The 14,096-nt window shown below is 40.7% G+C and overlaps 1 protein-coding gene across 1 annotated transcript; it reads right to left on the bottom strand.

Moving 5' to 3' along the window:
• Window positions 1-1,124: 1,124 nt before the first annotated feature.
• Window positions 1,125-13,537, bottom strand: HACD1 (3-hydroxyacyl-CoA dehydratase 1). Its single transcript, XM_086614704.1, has 7 exons — window positions 13,410-13,537; window positions 9,328-9,445; window positions 8,080-8,098; window positions 7,910-7,998; window positions 5,112-5,233; window positions 2,760-2,938; window positions 1,125-1,207 (listed from the first exon to the last, which is right to left on the bottom strand). Exons 1-7 carry the CDS (start codon window positions 13,535-13,537, stop codon window positions 1,125-1,127), a joined length of 738 nt encoding a protein of 245 aa, XP_086470830.1.
• Window positions 13,538-14,096: the final 559 nt, after the last annotated feature.

Below are 14,096 nucleotides of genomic sequence, written 5' to 3'. Positions count from 1 at the left end.
CATTACCTTTTCTCTGAATCTCTCAGGCTGCGTCTAGTTCTTGTCTACATTTAATCCATCTGTTGGACCTCTCCCACTTAGGTATCATACAGTGTAGTATCATCTGTAACTTTTATTAATATACTGTAGATCTCTCTTGCAGATTATTGAAGACATTAAATAGAATCAGCTCAACAGTATAAACAATGGGGAGGAAGCACATTGGGATGCAATTAAAATTGCACAATGGGATGATTCAAAGCACAATTTATATTTTAAGATGCTATTTCAAATATTTTATCCCACTTAGCTATTTATAAGAAGTTAAATATCTCACTGTAGTTACAGTTTCTAAATGCAATACCATAATTTTTCTGCATACATAATTAAATGTAGAATAAGAAACATGCGGACAGTCTTCCCCAGCAAACGAGTCCCATTCCAGCCACTGATAAGAGAAAGGTAGGCACATCAAGTCTATTCCTCAGCAAAAACTTTTAACCAGTTAATATTACATCTGTTATTCTACAGATCTTTAAAATTACAAATGAAAATACAGAGAGACCTAAATTTGCACTGACAATGAAGAATTCAGCTCCTTTCAAAAGTTCTTCTGGAATTCTACAGGGTGATCCTGTAATTCAAAGAATGTTGAACAACATGCTAACAGTACTTATAACTGGAAAGGTATTATTTAATATAAAGCTTAAATAACATTTAAGCCACTTAGTCTATGAAAAACATCATTACCTAATTTACACTCTGTTTTCCAGAAGACTCACTTTCAGCACAACTTATCATATCTCCTTCTGTTCTTGATGATGACTACAGGTCAAAACAGAACTTTCAGAACAGAAAGCACAGTAGCCAACTATTCTGATTCTTAAAGCTATTTGTCAGCCTATTAAAAATAAGAAAATAATTTGTCTGAAGAAATGAACAATCAAAACTCAAAGTGAAACCGAGGATGAAAAGGTAAGTCTAAAGATATATTAATTGTAAAAATAATACAGTCCATGCTATTTTATGCACAGTTGTTTATTCTTGTTCCATGTTTTAAAACTTGGACTCAGAAAAATCACAGGAAGTTTTGGTTTTTTACCCTCTTTTTTTCCATTAAAAGCACCATAGTTACACGGCTTGATTCAGTCGTCCTTTTCCACAATCACTTCTCCATGAAGTACTCTTCTTCTCTGCCGCAGCATGTGGAAGTAAAGTTGTGGAAATACTTGATCAAAGCATAAAAGAAAGCAAATTAGATTAAAAAAGTGCAACAGATTACATAACAGAAAAATACAATTTTGCAGAATGATGAACTGAGGAAAATTATTGCACACAGTGCTACAGTTGGTTGAGGTAAATAATAGCAAGCCATGAACACTGCAGTGAATTACAAAACAATAATTACTCACAAGTCAGGCAAGGCCCCCTGAACATATACCCTGTGTTCAAGGAACTTCCCTTCAACACTTTCTTTGTATAAACAGGACTTAACCACTTTCCAGCAGTGCCTGAAGTCTTTGAAACTGTGCTAAGGTAAGCATGTTTGAATTAAGACTTTGAGAAGGATATAAACATACCCTACTTGTTCTAGTCTGAAGTGAGGAGCTCCCTCTCTCCTGGCCCTCTGAGATCTGTTACTGTCCTGCTGATACATTTGATCCTTACATTTAATGGATAGAAAATTCGATTTATTCCTGAAACATTAAGTTATATAAACAACTGTGAAACTGTTAGTGAGTTATGATAGCTTAGGACATTTTTTACTCATATAAATCTCTCTCATTGGCCTCCATGATTTCTTGAAAAAAAATTCACCGTGTGCGTGTGCATACTGTGAAAGTCCATGCTTAAGGTCAACTACTTTGTGATCTATCTAGGTGGTCCTGCTCAGGCAGGGGGATTGGACTAGATGATCCTTTGAGGTCCCTTCCAATACCTAACATTCTATGATTCTTAAAGGAATATCTTTTATGGATACAGATCACAGATCTTTTTAACTTTAATTTTCCTGCTTCTCAATGCCTCTCCCTAATCTCTTGCCTTGTTTCTAGCCGCACTGTCCAGACTATGTAAACTATTCTGTTTGCCTAGTTTGGTCTAGCCACATTCACGGTGCTATATACGAATCGGCCTTGTCTACACTGCTTAGGTACCAGTGGAAGTGAAAGACAGATAGCCTCTCTAATGTTAGCTCTGGTCAGCCAATTGATCTGTGGCTTCTGGTATCTGGAAGTACAAGGACAATCTGATTAAACCAGGGATTGAAGTATGTTCAGAGAGGTTTAGGCGGTCGATTTCTGTGCAAATGAAATATTGGAGAATATTTCTTCAAGTTTTTCCCAAGCATGCTCAAACAGTGATTTTCAGAGGTGACACATAAATGGATATAAATAGCAACAAAACCAAGGCAAATCTCTGGCACAACTTGCAGGACAATTGTTAAGCCATTGCTTCAAAGTGGCAGAGGCACTAGAAATTCTCAGCAACACAATTACAGACATTTCTGTGTGTAAGCAAAAAGGTTTTTTACTTAGTCTAAGTCTTAGAAATGTTTTTAGCATTTTCACTGAAATTTTTAAGACAGCGTATGTTCTGAGGCAGATAACAGAACATAAAATTTCAGTCTAACCAATTAAAGAACAGTAAAGCTTGGAACAACAGAAAGCAGGCTTTTATAGTAGAAAGTGTTCAGCAAATTTAACTACAGGCAGTGTTCCCAGCATTGCTGATAATTGATTATGATTTTGTTAGCCTTACTACAGTTAAGTAATACTTACATGGCACATAGGAGAACATGACAATAATAAGGAAGTAATAGTAGTCAAAGGAGACGTTATATTTGTTGGGAAGTCTCAGCGAAAACATTCCTGTTTTCTTCACGTAGGGTAAAGCAGCATATATGGTTAGCAGTTCACCTGCAACTCCAGCAGGATACAAAATGATAAAAAAGTTGTATCTGCATTTAAAAAAAAAAAAACAAAAAACAAACAAAACACTCTTGTGAGAAACACCTCATGAATTTAAAATTTCCTCTTGCTATTATTAGTGGCACAGCAATGTATTACAGAAGTTCCTGCACCAAAATCAAGGACCGCATCCTGACTTGGCACAGAAAACCAGTTTCAGTTACTTTGGATAGTGTTACTTTGGTTTACAGAGAATGCATTCCTCAGTCCTTTTGTTTAAAAACAGTGAAGTATCAGAATGTTTGTATGTCTTTCTAATACCAAAGAGTGAAAAAATCTTCAAATTTGTAGTCTCTAGTAATGTCTTCTTTTAAATTTACTCATCTTGCTGCTGTTGTCACTAATAGGATTCAGACCAGGACAGGATCCCAAATTCAGATGATCCTACATACCTTTGACACAGAGCACGCACAGTGGGTCAATTAAAAATAAAAGAAAATGACAGTGCCAGAAACTTTTTAGATCCACTTTAAAATGGCAAGATGTTCAAATAAAAAGCGAAGGTATTCAGTTTAAAGAAAATGTGGTTTGAATGCCATAGGCAACATAAGCGGTGACAAAATGAAAAAGGTAATCAACAGGGTTTGTGCTGTCCTTAATGCATAGTGCACCATGGAGATGCAGTTTCTCCTAAGGAACAGCTCTTGAGTTCATGCAGGGAACATCAATGAGAGCTGTCATACAGAGAGAAAGGTACAGTGTGCACTCTGCGACCAAAAGAGATGAGATTCCAAACAGCAGCAATCAAACATGAAACCCTCCTAGGAGAAAATAGGCTTAGAGGATTCACAGGTCAGAGAACAGATTATAGGAGGTATGAGAAGGAACTGAGGCCATGACCTAAATACAGTTTGTCTCTATGTGGTGAAAAAAACCCAAGTAAAAATTCTGAACTAAAATCTGGAGCATACCTATGCAATTAACAATGGACAGGCAAATATTTTACCATTATAAGTTAAAGATCAGAAATTTCCAGCTCTGTTGGAGTACTGAATTTATGCCCAGTTGTGCTGTTTGATTATCCATAAATCTTGACGGGATATTTTGGACTCTATGAAAAGATAATACGTTTCCAAATGTTTTGTTTATAGCATATTTTGCCATATATCTCTGCTGTGAGAATGTCAGTTTCCCCTATTGTCTGTTATAAGGAAACAAAAATTATCATTCAAGATACACTTTTTGCCACCAAGTCACTGTATCTGTCAATGTAGTACTTTCTGAATGCACTTCTCTTTCTGAAGCCTACATAAAAAATTAAACCAGATCTGATTATTTTTAAGTTTGCCATTTAGTGCTTAAACATAACCAAGCCTACTACCTTAGGTATTAGCAAAAAGATAAAGTATTATAAGAGTGGACATAAACATCAGACATATCAAAGAAGTGCATTAGAAGCATCAGAACTGCATTATCTGTAAAATAAAAGGAAAATAAATGAATGGACTCTGAAATAAGAGTTGCCTATGCTGAATGTCGGTAAGATATTTTCCTTCTAACAGTGTAAGTCTGTCTGTCTTAAATGCATTTTTCAAATAATGACTACAGAGAATACTACTCTTCCAGTTAAGTCTCCTGGTAAACATGCAGTCTCTGTAATGTATCTGATCTAGTGGGCAACCTTAACTATGCTTCAAAATCAAAGCAGTTTTGATATGGAACACTCTTTTTATGTGGGCTTAACTAAGTCAATATTTAGCTTCACTACATGAATATAACCTTACAAAAGCTCTGATAAAGCAGAACTTCTCATGAAGCGATAACAAGCATACGGATTGAGTGACAACAACTCCCACATTTTCAAAGACCTGAAATGTCTTTGAACATTAATTTCAGGCATTGTATTCGAAAGCATCTTAAGGAGTCATACTGTAAGTTGAAAGATGACTCCAAAGATAAAGAAAAAAAAATAAAGTAAATTAAAGCAGAGCTCAAACTGTGAGACACAGAAAGCAAAGGACAAATCACACTCCAAAATCTCAGCTAAAACATTTTTAACATTTTAAACCAAGTAACAATGATCCCAAGTACAGAAAGCACCCGGCTTGCACTCTGCTGACACATAACCAAAGCTGAAACATCTGCTCTCCTGTGTGTTAGCTCAGCATGCGTGAAACTAACATGCACAGAACCATAAGAAACTGAAGTGCAAGACATCTCCACCTGGCCCACTTAATGAAGTATGGCAAATGGTTGAGCAGGTTGAATGTGTAGAAGGAATATCGAGTAATCTCTGTCACAGTCCATACGACCAGAAAAAGAATAACGCTCTCCTCATTCTGGATCTGCAGAAGCATAAAGAACCAACACTTTCTTCATCCTTAAGCTTCTTTTCTGTGCAAACTGCAACAGACTTCTGTTTAAGATATACAGAACAGAACTAACACCTTGTAAAGAAAAAAAATTTTGGCATAAAAGTGATATGCTGAAACCATTAGCATGTACAGTTCTTTATCATACGTATTTACTAACACACAGACATTTTGCAAACTGAGCAATCTTTATCCACTATGCAAATACCAAAATATAAACACCCAAATTGAGCTTATTCCTCCACTTTACTCTCTATCTGCATTTTCACTGTGCTAATTGTCTTTCTCTTTGAGGTTGATTTACTTGTTTATTTTCTTAGTCCTCAAAACAGCAAGAAGAAAACAACACTACAGGAGATATGTTCCTTTCAAAATCAGTTTTTACCCATTCTGCATTTCACTACTCTGTCTCCCAGACTTCCTCTTACTTTTTATCTTGCTTCTTCCTCACCATATAATGCACATCTCCATGAAACTTTAGACAAAAGGAATTGCTTAGTATCATCTACTAATTGGAACTTAGTCACAGAAGGTCAAATTTGGCAGACTTCAGGGAGCTGTAAGATAGTTAAGGAGCTGGAACACAGACGGACCACTAAATGAAGAGTGTTTGGTAGATTAGGAGCTTTGGGTAAACTCGCTCAACAATCCCATTTAAGACTTAAATTCTGAGTCATTAAACTGCCTCATCAGTAGGTAGCACATCTATCTGCTGTTTCAAAACATCGGTTCTTTTTCACTCTAAGTGAACAAAAAAACAAAAGTCCCCAAACACAGAGAAGGCACGTGGGGATCTATTACAAACACTACCTTCTGAGAAGAAGAATTACACGCAAGTAATTTTCTTTTCTTTAAAAGGGAAGGAATTTTGTAATACATTTCCATCTCTGAAGGCTGAAAAGCTCCAGGGATGTCTGTGAAATAAAATAAAGTAACACAAGTTTTATTAAAATTACAAAAAACGGAAATTATTTTTTTTAATAAAATGCAACATGGTGACAAAGCTTAATACATCTCAAAGATGCTGAAAATGCCTAACTGTCGAAAGTAAAGAAGAATTGTAAGTGTTCATCATCTCATAAAATTGCGCCCTCAATGTGTCAGTCAAAGGAGCAATTTTAGTGAAAGGATCTCACCAATATCACAAAAGAAAAGGAGATATAAAAATATCGCCAAACTCACAAACAAATAGCAACAACTGAAGTGCAAGGACATCCAAAGAAGCAAAGGGAAAGACAGATTTAGGCTGCTCTCAGTGTCATGCGATTAGAGACAAACATTGATAACCCAAACTTGGATTCATGTCCCAGTGCTAAATTCAAGCAGAAGAGCTTTAAATAAGTATGCAGAGAATTTCTATCTGTTGCCTTGCAAATCTCCAGTCAAGTAGAGAGATCTGGGTCTGGCTATTATCACTAACAAGCCTCTCACCACCTAAAGTGACCCTGAACATTCATGCCTGCTAAGCAATAGCAGTGTGAAATACAATCAGACATACATTCAGATGTATTTTTTCTTGGACACAGCTTGAACTACTGTAGATAGAGGAGACCAAAAAAAATGACTGGATATGCTGAAGATTTAATCCACTGCAGATAACAACAAAACAGCGAAACGCAGTGCTATATTCCAGCATTCATGTAAACATTCAATATAAAACTTGTTAGCCTTTGAGACATTTTCCCTTCAGGGAAAAATGAAAACACTTAGCTTACCAAAAAAAAACCCAAAACCCAACAAACCAAAAAAAACCAGCCTATTCCATGTTAAGAAAAGCAACAGTAAAAGAAAAGATGAAGTGTAGAAAACGAGCCCTTCGTGAACTGAAACAAAGGGATTTGACAACTGAGGCAGGTGCTATGATACCCCAGCAGCAGAAAGGCCTATGCCATCTGCTGGTGAGACAGTTTAACGGCTCAGTTTTTAAGCTTAAAGAAATTCAGGAGCACAGACTCAAAATCTGTCACTTAATTCTTACATGCCCTTCACAGAAAGCAGACCTCAGAAACTGAACTGAATGTCCTACCTACTCGCTGTAAGCAGTCTGCTTGTTTCATTCTGCTAAAGTTACAATCGCCGCCTGCAGCCAGGCAAATCAACGATCGTCATTTATACAGGACCTTAAGTGTCACTGTGGCACGCTGGATGACTTGATATATTTTTAATGAAAAAATGCAGGATGCATGCCATCAAATGTTACTATTACCATAACATTAAAATCTTGACAAAGTTCGTAAAATAAATCGCAAAATGACAACATTGTTTACCCAGGTAAATTTGATTTAAGCTGTATTTTCATCTAGATTAATTCAGTGAGTACTCATTAAAGTTTCTGAAAGGGAATCGGTTAACACTGTGGTCGATCTGCTGTTAAATAATAGCAGTAGTCATCACTCTCACTTAGGCAGACCACAGTTAGCACAATGCTGAAGACTGTGCTGATTCACGGCTAAGATCCAGACTCAGTTTCCTGAGGAGAAGCACATAAATTCCATCCTGTAACCCCAACCTCCAAAATCGCACTCAAGTACGTCAGTGTTCTCTGTAGGAATGTCATTTATTGTTGAACTGGTCTCCCTCATGAAATGAGAACTGTATGACTAGCTTCTCCTTAAAAACAATCGAAACACGACTTGCTCACGCACATACCTGTTTTATACTATGTGCAATGAACCACACCATGAAGATTCTCGAACTCACTTGGACCCCAGTCACAAGCACAGATGTGCGAACTATCCCTTAAAAAGAGAAACATGTTATCTCTGTTCCACAATTCATGTTTTAATTAGTTACAGGAGAAACTAAAACAAAGAACTCACCAACTGCACAGTGGACTACCTGTAAATAAAAATAAGTTAGACGTTACTGACGTACAGTATGTTACTATCTACACTATAAACATGGCCTTTTCATATTAATATAAACCTAGGCTTAATTCTGAAGGAGAACCGTGTTTTTGTCTCCAGCTAACAATCTCTAAAAGAATGTATGTTAGAGCCCTGGCAATCAATGCTGTGATGGGCTCAGTATCTGATCTGTGCAAATATATGAAAGAGATTTATTTTCCTAATTAATGGTATATATTACATATTTAAATACTTTCAAAGCATTGATTTTTTCAACTACCAAGCCTCCCTTCCATTATCTTATTCAAAGAAGAATTTTACAGGACGGTATGGAGTTATATAAGGGATGCTAAACACACAGCGATTTTAAAATGTTCTGTATTCATTACAGATTAATAACTTTACTATAATTTTGCCAATGACAGCTATAAAGCTTCAGATTTATTGTATTTTCCGGTCAGTAATATTTAGCAAATACAGTGCTTTCATTATTTTGAAAGATTTGAGTAGAATTATTTATTGTGAAAGTTTAATAACATAAAAGCCTATATACAGCCAGCCACATGATTTTAATAGTTGCTTGAACTACAGATGGTGTAGGCAGACTGAGAAAATAAGTCAAAAAGTAGATAGGCACTCTTTGTTGTGCCTGGGAAAGAACTGTAAGTGCTCAATACACCCAACAGTTTCATTCCAGAGATGTACTGTAAACTGAGACCACGAGTACGTAGTTGACCACAGTCGTATTATTTAAAGAATACTTTGCATGACCTGCACAGATCATGTTGTAACAGATTATATGAGGCATCTAAATCCAGCCTGGAAATAAGCAGAAGCAGGAAAGGCACAGAAGGATAATGAGTCCAGTACATGAAGTAAGAGGAAAGCCATCATCTCTGGAGATGGAGATATCTACTAAGCTAGAGGGTTGATCTGCTAGCTGGAATGCATTCAGAGATTTTTGACTTTTGAGTTAAAGACTCTCAAATCAAAGCAGTTCCCAGGCAGCATGTGCTTTAAAGAAATATTAGAATTAACTTTGAAAGAATGTACCGATTTGTTTCAACTAGTCACCTTGCCCCGCAAAAACCCTTATTTAAATAATAAGGTTAAAAGGACTTTGAGTACTGATATAATATTTTGATATTAAATGCAGGTTAATAATGTGTTTTGCCTACAATATGCAGCATCCAGTAAAGCAAACTAATGTTTAAAATTTACCTCAAGCAAAGCAAATGTCTGGAAAAATTTAAGCGTCTTTTGAACGCTTCTGAATAAGCCTCTATGTGTTCCTTTCTGTATATAAAACCGCACCATGGCAATACCTAACACCAGCCACCTACAAAAGAAAGAGAATGGATACATTTCAAATTAGAATTCTAAAAATATCCATCCACCGCAAATAATTTAGTAGAATATTTTCTTCACAGAATATCTTTGCTTCTTCACTTCTCAGTGTTCTTAGGAGATTATTAAAAATATCTTTAGCCATAAATATTATATAATGTTATGTAAACATTACGCTCTTTCATCTCTTTTACTTGGGAAAGGATAGAGAATGACTTGTTTACCTTCAGAGGCCTGACTTGAATTAAGGGGACTCCCCAAAACCACGGGTCAGTCAGACTTTTCACTAGCAGTGACTGTATTTTTATTATTGAACCCTCATGCATCTTTACTGTGAATTACTGTTATCTGAAAACACGTGATGAACTCAGCACTGAAGCCACTCTTTTGAGTCGCAGGTTTGTATAAGGACCAGAACTTATGCACATCATTTCTACATTTTTTCTGGCCCCTCAACTCACAATTTTCAGAACTGACTAGTGATTTGAGTGCTTCTGTTTGTGATTGTCCAGCTGAAGTCACCATTACGATTCAGTTTTCAAAAGTGTTGAGGAGTTATCTTTGAAAATCAGACTCCAAAGTGCCGAGAGATGGGTGCTCTATGCTCCTGGCTTCTAGAGGTAGATATGTTTAACTAGCATGTTCGATGGTGTTGGCTAATCTTTTAATATTTGTTTAAGGAAGCTGAACAATGCTACCAACTGATAACCCTTCCAATGTAAAGGAAAGAAAGTAACAGCATCTTTTAATCAAACTGGAATTTGATACAAAACTGAAATTCAGACCCCGAACGGAAATTGAGACTAAAAAAAAACAAACTTCTAAACTGTGGTGGGTTGACACCCACCACCCAGCCTAGACTCAGTACAATAACCCAAGCATGTGCAATTCCTTCTATATAATTAATCCATGTTTATATAATAAAGATTTTCAAAATAGTGTGGTGTATGTTCCATCCTTAATGCGGAGCTATGCCACATTCTTCCAAACACCATGCTAGTAGTGAGGTGCCTTGAAAACTTCAGGTTTCAATCCACAAAGTATAAAAATTCATTAATATAGACTTATAGGCATAACCAGAGCTATAGATGGATGGCTGTTTTGAGAGTTAAAAATAAAATTACAAAAAAATACAATAATTTTAGCTTAACTTCTTGTCTGATGATATCGGAAATTATTACTCAGTCCTTTCATTCCACACAAAGCCATAGCAAGCATTCTGTACAGTGACATGAGCTCTGGCTAAGGAAGAGCCCGAGTGGAAAAGCAGAGGGGTCTGAGAAATACTCAGAGGCAGATTCAGAGAGCGTATAAACATCGGGAGAAATATGAATATACACATTTGGATAAATATTTAACATCTCTCTTGTTCTCATACTCTTCCCTAATCATAGGTACTGGCTAACTTTGGAAATGGGGTACCAAGAAATACTGATCTTTGGTCAGGCTTGTTATGCTGTAACGGCATGTGATTCGCCTGGGTCGTGACAGCTCTCTGTTTGCCTCGGGTGGCACGTACTTCAGTATCAGCCCCTTAACAACTCTGACACACGGTGCCTACTGCTACCCAGTCACTCGGCGTGGCTCATTCCAGCACTTCATGATGGCATTTCAAACTCACATAGAGTTACTCAGGCGTCCCCACATGGTAGGAACGACTCCTCTCCTTGATCCCTTCTACTTTAAGTCCAGGAATCCAACCTGCTGGAGCTCCAAAATCTGCCCCCACAAGTGTTACTTAGATTTTATAACGGATCTTAAATCTGAGCACAGTAATTTGAGGTTGTCTCCCACCACTGTGGAAACAAGGAATTACTGGACTATCACGGGCAGTCCTTCACAGTAAAGCTGCCCTGTGAAGTGAAAACAGTGAAGTGGAAGGTGACAGTGAGTTTATATCCACCTGGCGCACGAATAGTGACAGCAACAGCTCTGTCCTAGTCCTCACCTGAGAAGTTATCACACATCTAACTAAAAAATTCTAATTTCTGCACCTCATTCTGTAACATAAGAGTTGCAGAGAGAAGGAATCTTGGACTACACTCAGAAGTAAAGACTACAAATATTTTTCTTATGTAAGTTTTTATTTGGATTTCAATTTCTGCAGATTGACTTATTTAGGTGTCAGTGGCTTTGACTTTGGATGTCAGGAAAGACCTTGTATTGAGTATTGCAAATCACCAGGACATGGAAAACACTTTCTATAATAAAGGCAGCATTACCAGTTCGGACTTTCAGCAAGATTGGGTACTAATCTGTCATTTCAGACCCTTAAACCTTTGTTAGAAAGAAATATAAACTGCAATTTTTTTATTAGAATGGTTGTTAACATGCAATTATGTATTAGTTTGTTAAAACTCTAGAAACACTTTGTTCTTTTGCACTGTCTGGACAAATGTACAAATACACTGTTCTTGCTACTTCTTTATCCTGTGTAGTGCCCTTGTTAAGTATTGCTCTATTTCAGATGTTTCTTTTTCTCTTAAAAATTGTATCCGTAAAAGATTGTAAGAATTTGTCTTTATCTCTTATTTCTCTGTTTCCACATAAAATTTGCAATTTTGCATATCTTAATTCCTTTTGATGTTAATGGAAGATGGGAGAGAAAGATATGGGAGATACTGAATCAGCACCTAAGGTCAAAACTAATACGCTTCGATAATCTTCCGCAGACATACAAAAGTCAGTGGCAAGAGTCAGTGTTCATTAGCAAATTCACACATGGAGCACGAGGCTGGGAATCTGATGAGGTAACATTAACCTGCCAGCTAGAAAAAAACTACATTGAGTAAAAGCACTTTTCAAAAGGTGCTGCTGCAATATATGAACAGACTTAAATGTACGTGTTCAAGATTCACAGATGCAAGTGAGAAGAAAGTCATTACAATCATATTCCTGGTTTTCTGCATCAGTGCCTCAACTCCTGCTTCAACTTCAGCGTATCAGTTTTGCTCTATCGGATTCAGATGGCAGAGATTTCACCCACTGGTAACCAGAGTAAAATTGTTCTCGTGATGAGTGTCAGCCTGGAAGTTATGAAATTGTGTGTTCTTCGTTTTCTTTTAAGCATGTGGATTTTTTTTTTTAATTTTTTTTTTCCCTAGAGTTAGCGAACAGGACAAATTTTCAAGAAGCAAAACTATGCGCTTCAAGTACTAACAACACAAACCCGAGTGCTCTCATCTGTTATTCAAAACAAATACCCACTTCCCTCAAGGCAAAGCATCGCAGTGCGGAGCAGCAGCTCAAACGAGCCCCTTGGGGTATTTCAGCTCTTTCCCCCTCCACCCACCCGCTGCGCATCACCGCACGCCCGCTGGCGCCGAGGACCGCGCTCGGCTTCGGAAATTTCTGCCTCGCTTAGATCCGGGGCTCACGGACCTGGAGGGAAACCGGGGCCGTGAGCTCGCCGAGCCAGCCGCAGGCAGGAACCGCCGCCCGGGACAGCTCCCCCCGCGCCCCCCGCACTCCCTCAGCCGCCCCGACACCCCCGGCGGCACCGAGGGGCGCTTTCGCCTCCCCGCGGCCGGCGGGCAGACCGACCCTCCCGGCGAGGCGCGGGGGCCGGCCCGGAGGCGGGCGGCCGTGGAGGGGCGGCGGCGGCGGCGGTGCCGAGGGACGCGGCCCGCGCGGCACCCCCGCCCGGCATTCCTGTCCCGGCTATACTTAACCTCCGCGGCGGGCTCGGGGTGACGCGCCGGCGGCCGGCAGCGCTGCACCGTATTAGGCAATGCCCGGCGGGCAAGGGCTAGCGGCGGCTCCCCTGCGCCCCGGCTCTCGCACCGGCGAGCTCCCCTGCGCCCCCGGCTCTCGCCCTCGGCTGCCCCAGCCTGCCGGGCCGCCGGGACCCCGCCTCGCCTCGAGGCTCCCGCCGCCCCGCACTACGGCTCCGCGCTCCGCTGAGGCGGCGCGCCGCCGGCGCGCCGCCGGCCCGCGGCGTGCCCGCGCCCGCTTACCCCGCGGTCATGGCGACGTCGTAGAAGATGAGCCAGGCCGTGGCCAGGGCGCCCAGCCTCCTCCTCTTGCCATTCTCCTTCTCCTCCACCGCGCCGTTGCCGCCGCCGTCCTCCTCGCTGGACGCCATGGCTCCCCCCGCCCCGGGCAGGGAGCGAGAGGCGCACACCCGCGGGGAGGAGGGGCTCCCTCCGCGGCGGGGCTGAGGCCGCGCTGACAGCCGGGCCGCGCGCCGTCTCTCACCCCATCCGTCTCCCTCGAGGGCCGCTGCCCGCCGCCAGCTGCTCACATGGCGCTGCGCGCTCCTCCCTCCGCCTCGCAGGGGCTCCCCGGGGCACGCTGACCCTCCGGGGGCGGCGCGGCGCGGCGGGCCGCGGCCCCCGGGCGGGGCGAGTGCGCCCGGCGGCGGCCCGCACGGGGGTCGCCGGGCGGGCAGAGCCCCGGCCCTCAGGCGCTGTCCTCCCCCGGGTGAGGGAGCTCCCCGCGGGTTGGTATTGGTACCGCGTCTCCGGCCTCGCTGGTGGGCGTCAGGCAAAAGCGGAGGGCATAGCCCACCCCGACAAAAGCGACAGAAAACACCACAGTTCTTGAAAAACACAGAAATGCCTGTCGGAGGTTGAACATCTGGGAGTCTGGTCAGAGACCGACGGGTGGGAATATGCCCAGGCCCCCATTCAGAGGCCCAACAG

This window comes from Tauraco erythrolophus, chromosome 7 (genome assembly GCF_009769465.1).
Source record: "Tauraco erythrolophus isolate bTauEry1 chromosome 7, bTauEry1.pri, whole genome shotgun sequence".
Taxonomy (NCBI): Eukaryota; Metazoa; Chordata; class Aves; order Musophagiformes; family Musophagidae; genus Tauraco; species Tauraco erythrolophus.
The sequence above is the reverse complement of the archived record's forward strand: the minus strand, read 5'-3'. Positions and strand labels throughout refer to the sequence as shown.